This window comes from Callionymus lyra, chromosome 3, assembly GCF_982586985.1.
Source record: "Callionymus lyra chromosome 3, fCalLyr1.hap1.1, whole genome shotgun sequence".
Classification (NCBI taxonomy): domain Eukaryota; kingdom Metazoa; phylum Chordata; class Actinopteri; order Syngnathiformes; family Callionymidae; genus Callionymus; species Callionymus lyra.
The window spans coordinates 29,862,018-29,873,367 of NC_141820.1; the positions used below are offsets into that span (position 1 = coordinate 29,862,018).

Consider the following 11,350-nt stretch of genomic DNA (forward strand, 5'->3'; position numbering starts at 1 on the left):
TGGATTTTACTTCTACAACGTATGGTCACCTCTTCAGCACAAGAACGATTTGATCAAAGTAATATTTCCCTCATATTTAGGACATGAGTTGATCAGGAAACAGTCCAGAAGGGTTAAGAAGCCCTTTGGGTAAATCTGGTCAACCAGTCAGAAGCAACACAAGTCTCTTGAAGTCATCACAGCACAACAGAGAAATCAAGTCATCGTAACATTTGAACACATCAGTCCATCTATCTGTAGTTCATGTTTCTCAGCTCATAATCTTTAAATCTGGAGTTTGCTCACCTAACTTTGCGGCAATTTCTCCATTAATAAACTTTCAAATGAAGAGCATTGAATCAATTGTGACTGCCTTGTAATCTTTAATTATATGAAACTTTTTTAAATACTTATTGTTCATTACTTTGTGCCATATATGTTGACTGTTGAAGTTTATATATTTCAGATCATTTAAATGGAGATTTTAAGAAGCGAAATAAAGAAATACATAATTTGAATGAAGAATATTAGTAGAATTCATCATTAAAAAATAATATTTTAGAATCATTTATGATATTGTCAAAGGTTTATGATGCTATAAATCAATATATATCTTAGAAGATGTCGACCAATATCCCAGAAAATATAACATTTCAATGTAGACTTTTGGAGAAATTCATGATTAGATTTTAATAAGTGTCAAAGATGACAAGTTTATGATGGTGAGGACATCAGAATTATTAATCGTATAAATCGTCATTGAAAAAAAAGAATTTGTGACACTTAAATCTCGCTCTTGTCATTTTCTCAAACTTGTCTGCCCCTGAAACATCTGCACAAATAGATTATTTCTGAGCCTCCACAGACCCTCAATGACAAGTGACTTTACATTAACATGTTGATTTAAACACACGTGGATGTTTTCTGTCCATTCATTTATTTGAAGATCAAAACATACAAGAAATGAAGCAGCAGTTCAACTATGTTGGACAAGATTATTCACCTCTGACATCACAAGTGACTCATTAACTAATGTCTACACACCTGGAAGAAACTACACAATATACACAACTATCACCACTGCACAAAACCTGAAGGTGTGTTTGTGTTTGTGTATTTGTTATTGGGTTTGTGTATTTGTGTGTATTTTTTGTGTGTGTGCGTGTGCGTGTGCGTGTGTGTGTGTGTTAGTTCTGTTGAATTCATGTGTGAGTGCCTCCTTTGTTTGTTGGTATGTGTTTTGGTGTGCGTCTGTTTGTGTGTAAGAAAGTGTGTGTGTTTGTGCTCGTTTGCGCCTGTTTTTTGTGCTTAAATGTGCATGTGTGCCTGATTTTTGTGTGTGTGATGCTGTGTGTTTCATTTGTTCTTTGGTGTGTGTGTATGAGCATGAATTTCTTTTTGTGTGTGTCTTTGTGCATGTCCCTAAGTTTGTTTTTGTATTTGTGCATGTTTCTGTGTATATGACTCTGTGTGTATTTGTATTTTTGTGTGTCAATGAAGCATGTGTGTACGTGTTAGGTGTTCACGTGTGTGTGTGTGCATGTGTGTGTGCGTGTGTGCATGTGTGTTGTCATGCATGTGTGTGTGCACATGTGTTATGTGATAACGGCGACTGTGAACACATGTTGCTAGAATTGAGCAGATGAACCAAGAGAAGCTACAAAGTCAACAAGAATCAGATCACATGACATCCTGATGTGACTTTCAAACACATTTCCAGTGAAGGAACAAAGATCAGCAGCTCTGAAGTCTGCAGAGTCTCAGGAGAACCAGATGTTTCTTGGTTGATTCCTCCTGAAACATGGAGACAGAAAAATGTATCAACTTGTAAAATCATGTGTGAAGTGAGTCGACACGTTGATGTCTTGAAGAAAAGTGACAATTATCATCCACTGACTTTAGTCTCTGTCCACGGACGGATCCTTCAGATGGTCCAGCTCCGAGCTGGGGGGCGCTGTAAGATCACAAACCCTGTTAGCTTGTGTGCTTCTCACCAGCAGATGAAACGAGTGTCAACACTGATGCTAGCATGCTAGCACTCTGTCACATGGTCAACATCTGAGCTGAGACAAGATCATGTACTTACAAGACGAGTCAGAGTCGCCTGAAATGGAAAGAAAGAGGACAAATTACACCTGAAGAAGATGAACATAGAAGAGTTCCTCTGACCTCTTCTCATCTCTGCTGACCTTCTTACACGTTGACCTTCTATTCTTTCTCTCCAGTATCTGGAGATGATCTGGATCAAATCACTAACTCTCACCTTTCTTCTTCTTCTTGTAGATGAAGTATCCAACCACTGTGAGCACCAGAGCGGAGGCAGCGACGGCGGCCATGATGATGTACAAGGTCAGGAAAGTCCTGGCTGTGGATGGAGAGCAAAGTAAGTGGAGACATGATCAGGTGACCAGTGTTAGAGTCGTAGTGGGGCCTCATTCAGCAGATCCATGCTGACCACACCTGGACTCTCATCTGGATGAAACTTCTGGACACATGAAGAAGGTTCTGAAGACTTCCTACCGTTGCTCAGGATCTTCGCCCGCTCCAGTTTGGTGACCACGTCTTCCGGAATGCCGTCCAGTTGAAACACACACTCGTACCTGGACCAGTCGTCAGACGGGACTTTCAGGTGGACCATGTTCTGGAAGGTTCCGTCAGGGTTAGGGAGGATCTCTCCGTGTTCCACGTCCTCGTGCAGCTCCTCTCCGTCTTTGGTCCAGAACAACATGGCTCTGTCGGGGTAGAAGCCTGTAGCGTGGCAGGTGACCGGAGAGCTGGCTGTCTTCTGGAGGAGAGACACTCGTGGACGCTCTGAAGGGAGAGACACACTTCAGAGGACTGACCTTCTAGTGGACTCATGTCTGGACCTGAAGAGGTCAACATCTGCTATGGAGGAGGAGATGTGAGGAAAGAGAGGAAAAGAGAGGACAAGGTAAAAGTCAGAAAGAAGGAGTGAGAAGAGAAGAAAGTAAATAATGAATAGCAGAATAATGAGAATGAAGAGTAGGAGGATGGAGGAAAGGATGAGGAGGAAGCGAATAGAATGTTGGGGAGGAGAACAGTATAAAAGAGGAGAGAGAGAAGGAGTAGACATGAGGAGGAGGGAGAGACAAGAGGAGGAAGGAGAGCAGAAGGAGAAGAAGGTCATGTAACTACCTGTTCTCATCAAGGTTTTGCTCCCAAACTTCACAAACTTCTTCAGTTCATTTGGACATTGCTGGGTGTAGAAAAACTTTCTATATTTCTTCATGCCTTCATTCTGGTCCAACTTGTGTTTGGTGATGACGGCCTGAGGACTCGGAGCGACCCAGGTCAGAGTCTGAAGGTCAAACACGAGGAAGTCTTCTCCATCATAGCCGTACTGTTCATAACCTTTGACCTCTCCAGTCTCATCGTCCCACTCACAACCGTTCATCATCTGAAAGATGTGAACACCTGAGAGAGAAACCAGAGTGAGACCTGATCTACTCCAATGTTTAATACTCCACTGTGATCTACTCTAATGTTTAATACTCCACTGTGATCTACTCCACTGTTTAATACTCCACTGTGATCTACTCCACTGTTTAAAACTCCACTGTGATCTACTCCACTGTGATGTACTCCACTGTTTAATACTCCACTGTGATCTACTCCACTGTTTAATACTCCACTATGATCTACTCCAATGTTTGATACTCCACTGAGATCTACTCCACTGTTTAAAACTCCACTGTGATCTACTCCACTGTTTAATACTCCACTGTGATCTACTCCACTGTTGAATACTCCAATGTGATCTACTCCATTGTTTAAAACTCCACTGTGATCTACTCCACTGTTTAATACTCCACTGTGATCTACTCCAATGTTTATTACTCCACTGTGATCTACTCCACTGTTTAATACTCCACTGTGATCTAATCCACTGTTTAATACTCCACTATGATCTACTCCACTGTGATCTACTCCACTGTTTAATACTCCACTGTGATCTAATCCACTGTTTAATACTCCACTATGATCTAATCCACTGTTTAATACTCCACTATGATATACTCCACTATGATCTACTCCACTGTTTAATACTCCACTGTGATCTACTCCACTGTTTAAAACTCCACTGTGATCTACTCCACTGTGATCTACTCCACTGTTTAATACTCCACTGTGATCTACTCCACTGTTTAATACTCCACTATGATCTACTCCAATGTTTGATACTCCACTGAGATCTACTCCACTGTTTAAAACTCCACTGTGATCTACTCCACTGTTTAATACTCCACTGTGATCTACTCCACTGTTGAATACTCCAATGTGATCTACTCCATTGTTTAAAACTCCACTGTGATCTACTCCACTGTTTAATACTCCACTGTGATCTACTCCAATGTTTATTACTCCACTGTGATCTACTCCACTGTTTAATACTCCACTGTGATCTAATCCACTGTTTAATACTCCACTATGATCTACTCCACTGTGATCTACTCCACTGTTTAATACTCCACTGTGATCTAATCCACTGTTTAATACTCCACTATGATCTAATCCACTGTTTAATACTCCACTATGATATACTCCACTATGATCTACTCCACTGTTTAATACTCCACTGTGATCTACTCCACTGTTTAATACCCCACTGTGATCTACTCCACTATGATCAACTCCAATGTTTAATACTCCACTGTGATCTACTCCAATGTTTAATACTCCACTGTGATCTACTCCAAAATAGAATCCCTTATTAGTCCCGCGAGGGGAAATTCAACCATTCACACATACTGATGGGAGTAGGCTGCACACTTGCGCCAAGTTCACCATCAGGAGCAATCAGGGTGAAGTGTCTTGCTCAGGGACACAACGACACAAGCTTGTCCGGAGCTGGGATTGAACCTGCAACCTTTTGGACTGCAGGCAACCACTCTACCATCTGAACTATGTCGCCCCTATGTCGTCCAATGTTTGATACTCCACTGTTTAATACTCCACTATGATCTACTCCACTATGATCTACTCCACTATGATCTACTCCACAGTTTAATACTCCACTGTGATCTACTCCAATGTTTATTACTCCACTGTGATCTACTCCACTGTTTAATACTCCACTGTGATCTACTCCACTGTTTAAAACTCCACTGTGATCTACTCCACTGTGATCTACTCCACTGTTTAATACTCCACTGTGATCTACTCCACTGTTCAATACTCCACTATGATCTACTCCACTGTTTAATACTCCACTATGATCTACTCCACTGTTTAAAACTCCACTGTGATCTACTCCACTGTTTAATACTCCACTGTTTAATACTCCACTGTGATCTACTCCACTGTTTAATACTCCACTGTGATCTAATCCACTGTTTAATACTCCACTATGATCTACTCCACTGTTTAATACTCCACTGTGATCTACTCCACTGTGATCTACTCCACTGTTCAATACTCCACTATGATCTACTCCACTGTTTAATACTCCACTATGATCTACTCCACTGTTTAAAACTCCACTGTGATCTACTCCACTGTTTAATACTCCACTGTGATCTACTCCACTGTTTAATACTCCACTATGATCTACTCCAATGTTTGATACTCCACTGAGATCTACTCCACTGTTTAAAACTCCACTGTGATCTACTCCACTGTTTAATACTCCACTGTGATCTACTCCACTGTTGAATACTCCAATGTGATCTACTCCATTGTTTAAAACTCCACTGTGATCTACTCCAATGTTTAATACTGCACTGTGATCTACTCCACTATGATCTACTCCAATGTTTAATACTCCACTGTGATCTACTCCAATGTTTGATACTCCACTGTGATCTACTCCACTGTTTAATACTCCACTATGATCTACTCCACTATGATCTACTCCACTGTTTAATACTCCACTGTGATCTACTCCAATGTTTATTACTCCACTGTGATCTACTCCACTGTTTAATACTCCACTGTGATCTACTCCACTGTTTAAATCTCCACTGTGATCTACTCCACTGTTTAATACTCCACTGTGATCTACTCCACTGTTCAATACTCCACTATGATCTACTCCACTGTTTAATACTCCACTATGATCTACTCCAATGTTTGATACTCCACTGTGATCTACTCCACTGTTTAATACTCCAGTAAGATCTACTCCACTGTTGAATACTCCAATGTGATCTACTCCATTGTTTAAAACTCCACTGTGATCTACTCCACTGTTTAATACTCCACTATGATCTACTCCACTGTTTAATACTCCACTATGATCTACTCCACTGTGATCTACTCCACTGTTTAATACTCCACTGTGATCTACTCCACTGTTTAATACTCCACTGTGATCTACTCCACTGTTTAATACTCCACTATGATCTACTCCACTGTTTAATACTCCACTGTGATCTACTCCACTGTTTAATACTCCACTGTTTAATACTCCACTGTGATCTACTCCACTGTTTAATACTCCACTATGATCTACTCCACTGTTTAATACTCCACTGTGATCTACTCCACTGTTTAAAACTCCACTGTGATCTACTCCACTGTTCAATACTCCACTATGATCTACTCCACTGTTTAATACTCCACTATGATCTACTCCACTGTTTAAAACTCCACTGTGATCTACTCCACTGTTTAATACTCCACTGTTTAATACTCCACTGTGATCTACTCCACTGTTTAATACTCCACTATGATCTACTCCAATGTTTGATACTCCACTGAGATCTACTCCACTGTTTAAAACTCCACTGTGATCTACTCCACTGTTTAATACTCCACTGTGATCTACTCCAATGTGATCTACTCCATTGTTTAAAACTCCACTGTGATCTACTCCAATGTTTAATACTGCACTGTGATCTACTCCACTATGATCTACTCCAATGTTTAATACTCCACTGTGATCTACTCCAATGTTTGATACTCCACTGTGATCTACTCCACTGTTTAATACTCCACTATGATCTACTCCACTATGATCTACTCCACTGTTTAATACTCCACTGTGATCTACTCCAATGTTTATTACTCCACTGTGATCTACTCCACTGTTTAATACTCCACTGTGATCTACTCCACTGTTTAAATCTCCACTGTGATCTACTCCACTGTTTAATACTCCACTGTGATCTACTCCACTGTTCAATACTCCACTATGATCTACTCCACTGTTTAATACTCCACTATGATCTACTCCAATGTTTGATACTCCACTGTGATCTACTCCACTGTTTAATACTCCAGTAAGATCTACTCCACTGTTGAATACTCCAATGTGATCTACTCCATTGTTTAAAACTCCACTGTGATCTACTCCACTGTTTAATACTCCACTATGATCTACTCCACTGTTTAATACTCCACTATGATCTACTCCACTGTTTAAAACTCCACTGTGATCTACTCCACTGTTTAATACTCCACTGTGATCTACTCCACTGTTTAATACTCCACTGTGATCTACTCCACTGTTTAATACTCCACTATGATCTACTCCACTGTTTAATACTCCACTGTGATCTACTCCACTGTTGAATACTCCAATGTGATCTACTCCATTGTTTAAAACTCCACTGTGATCTACTCCAATGTTTAATACTGCACTGTGATCTACTCCACTATGATCTACTCCAATGTTTAATACTCCACTGTGATCTACTCCAATGTTTGATACTCCACTGGGATCTACTCCACTGTTTAATACTCCACTATGATCTGCTCCACTATGATCTACTCCACTGTTTAATACTCCACTGTGATATACTCCAATGTTTATTACTCCACTGTGATCTACTCCACTGTTTAATACTCCACTGTGATCTACTCCACTGTTTAAAACTCCACTGTGATCTACTCCACTGTGATCTACTCCACTGTTTAATACTCCACTGTGATCTACTCCACTATGATCTACTCCACTGTTTAATACTCCACTATGATCTACTCCAATGTTTGATACTCCACTGTGATCTACTCCACTGTTTAATACTCCAGTAAGATCTACTCCACTGTTGAATACTCCAATGTGATCTACTCCATTGTTTAAAACTCCACTGTGATCTACTCCACTGTTTAATACTCCACTGTGATCTACTCCACTATTTAATACTCCACTGTGATCTACTCCAATGTTTATTACTCCACTGTGATCTACTCCACTGTTTAATACTCCACTGTGATCTAATCCACTGTTTAAAACTCCACTGTGATCTACTCCACTGTGATCTACTCCAATGTTTAATACTCCACTGTGATCTACTCCAATGTTTGATACTCCACTGTGATCTACTCCACTGTTTAATACTCCACTATGATCTACTCCAATGTTTAATACTCCACTGTGATCTACTCCAATGTTTGATACTCCACTGTGATCTACTCCACTGTTTAATACTCCACTGTGATCTACTCCACTGTTTAATACTCCACTGTGATCTACTCCTCTGTTTAAAACTCCACTGTGATCTACTCCACTGTTTCATACTCCACTGTTTCATACTCCACTGTGATCTACTCCACTGTTTAATACTCCACTGTGATCTACTCCACTGTTCAATACTCCACTATGATCTACTCCACTGTTTAATACTCCACTATGATCTACTCCAATGTTTGATACTCCACTGTGATCTACTCCACTGTTTAATACTCCAGTAAGATCTACTCCACTGTTGAATACTCCACTGTGATCTACTCCATTGTTTAAAACTCCACTGTGATCTACTCCACTGTTTAATACTCCACTGTGATCTACTCCACTATTTAATACTCCACTGTGATCTACTCCAATGTTTATTACTCCACTGTGATCTACTCCACTGTTGAATACTCCACTGTGATCTAATCCACTGTTTAAAACTCCACTGTGATCTACTCCACTGTTTAATACTCCACTGTGATCTACTCCACTGTCTAATACTCCACTGTGATCTACTCCACTGTTTAATACTCCTCTGAGATCTACTCCATTTTCCTCCTCTGATCTACTCTGTATACAAGATTGATGGTTCAGGATGTAAAAGGTTGAACATGTTCTTCTGTCAGATGATTCAGTTTGAAGGTCAAACATTGATTTAAACAACAAACCTCCAGTTTGGTTGAATCTCTGTTTTGCTATTTCAATGTTGTTCTTCTGGACCTGCTGGTGGTTATTGAATTGATTTGTGTTTCTCTCCCAGTACTGAGGATCATCTGCTGTGACCTGGATCATCCAGTCTTGTTTGGGTACAAGTCTCCTGGTGTTGCTGTCGTAGTGTTCCACTTCAACTCCGTCCACATAAGTGACAACAACAAACTCTGGGAAGTTTTTAACTCCAGCAGACGCAGTGGTGAATCCATGATATGTGTGAATCACTGTGAGACACAAAAACAAAGTTTAGATCTTCTCTGAAGTCTGGTTCTGATGAGCCAACGTTGGCAAATGTTCCAAGTGCACGTGCAACACAAGTTAGGATTCTGTGGTTAAAGACGTCATTAAAAGTTAAAATATGAGGGAACATGCAGAATAGTATTAAAAAATAACAATAAAAACTGTACAACACTGTATTAAAACACATCAACATTTGAAGGAAAATAAAAAAAAACATTACAAAACTAAAAGTGTTAAACCAACAAATATCTTGATAACTTAAATAAGTGCAGACAACAGTAAACTTATCAAACCCATGATGTAAACGTCACTTAAATAACTTAATGTCATGTTTTTCTTCATAAACAGAAACATTTGTGTTTTATCTGCTGACAGACAGTTTCTCTTTTGCAAATAGAAATTCATAGAAAGTCCATGTTTTCTGTTCATTTCTTCTATAAAGTAACACAATGTTCAGTTATACAGTTATTTAGTTATAAAATATTATACGTTCATGAACACAACGTGAGCTAAGAGAATAGAATCAAGAAGCTTCTTAAAATCATAGAAATGATAAAGTTATTATTTAGAGCAGTCGTTACCGCAGTGTTTAAAAACAAGTGATCAGCTGATGAAGACAAAACTCTGGAGTCACTTTCTGTTCAAACAACAAGTTCATACGTCAGTCAACAGAAGTGACTCAACAGCGCCACCAGGTGAGCACCTGACATTGAGCTCGGATCTACTTTTCTGTTGAGGATTTGTTCAGGGTTCTGAGATGAAAAGTGAATCAGTGAAACACTTTGACTCCTCTGAGGGTCAAAGGTCATGAAGGTTGTAGTGAAGAGTATTTAGAGAAATACAAGGTGACGCAGGTGTGAACACATGAAAGTGGAGGAAGTTGACTCACTCGCAGTTGAGCTGTGGATCCACAAAACAAGCAGAAACATCACGTTCTTCATCTTCAGCTCTTTTCTGGAAACTAGGATCCAACAAGTCTTCAGGTCGAGGATCGAAGTATAAGTGAAAGTAAACCAGAGACGCAGGAAGAAATCTCTCAGCCAATCAGGATTCAGCATGACGTCACTCTGCACCCGCCTGCAACTCGTTTTCAGGTCGAAAGTGAAAGTAAACCAAGCCTTTTATTACGACTTTATTTAGTACAGGAACTCGATTTGCAAGATTTTTGTAGTCGTAAAAGTCCAGTTTTGAGTTCTAAAACGTTATTATTTTCATATTTCAATAAACAAGCAACAATTATATTGTTTTTAAAGTTATATTAAGAGTACCAAATACTGGTAATAACAGTATAATAGAGACACTCCAGTATTGTTTTGTTTTTAGTTTTTTTTAGATTCGTTAGCAGCAAACTAATGTGACTCGTCTGAACCTTTAATATTCACACAGCAATATGTTATACCAGCAGTGTCATAATTACAAATAAACAGATGTAAAAGTGGACATAGATTTGCAGAATAAGATTAATAAATAAACTTTATTTTAACCTACTTTCATTTCATGTACACATTGATTTTATTAATTGTATATCCATTTACACTTTGTGTATTTACACTTTTTGTCAAATAAATTTCATTATTTTTTCCCCAACAATTATTTTTTGCTAACGATGGCCCACATGATATTACAAACATAGTTTCGTCGTTCGTAAACATGGCAATGAAAGTTAAAAAATAGTGTTTTGAGCAGGCAGGAACAGTTCTACAGCCCTCTAGTGGTTCACATATGATACTGAGTTATAACAGTAAATCCATTAAAAATCATTTATCGGTCATTTTCATCTTAAAAACTAAAGTTGTTGCTGCAAGACTGTGAAAATATGTATTTGGCAATAACTTTTGGAAACATCTGCTTATAATTATGTATATGTTGTTTATATGTTTTAATGTAACGTAGCTATTAATACCTCATTTGGTGATTAGACAAAAAAAAATGACGATCATGAAAAACAGTTTTCAGAGAATTATCGAATATTTTTAGCGGTGATTAAAATAATAAAGGGAAAGG

General features: G+C 39.0%; 1 protein-coding gene across 1 annotated transcript; it reads right to left on the reverse strand.

Moving 5' to 3' along the window:
• Positions 1–1,141: 1,141 nt before the first annotated feature.
• Positions 1,142–10,359, reverse strand: LOC148084425 (class I histocompatibility antigen, F10 alpha chain-like). Its single transcript, XM_087787495.1, has 8 exons — positions 10,236–10,359; positions 9,064–9,330; positions 3,136–3,414; positions 2,500–2,790; positions 2,243–2,344; positions 2,066–2,083; positions 1,877–1,933; positions 1,142–1,773 (listed from the first exon to the last, which is right to left on the reverse strand). Exons 1-7 carry the CDS (start codon positions 10,285–10,287, stop codon positions 1,878–1,880), a joined length of 1,065 nt encoding a protein of 354 aa, XP_087643621.1. The 5' UTR covers positions 10,288–10,359; the 3' UTR covers positions 1,142–1,773; position 1,877.
• Positions 10,360–11,350: the final 991 nt, after the last annotated feature.

Excerpts from the sequence above, each read along its gene's own strand:
- LOC148084425 (XM_087787495.1), bottom strand. The coding sequence starts at position 10,287 with ATGAAGAACGTGATGTTTCTGCTTGTTTTGTGGATCCACAGCTCAACT. Across the intron at positions 9,331-10,235 it reads GATCCACAGCTCAACTGCGA|TGATTCACACATATCATGGA; the intron begins GTGAGTCAACTT and ends TGTGTCTCACAG. Across the intron at positions 2,345-2,499 it reads GGCGAAGATCCTGAGCAACG|CCAGGACTTTCCTGACCTTG; the intron begins GTAGGAAGTCTT and ends CTCCATCCACAG.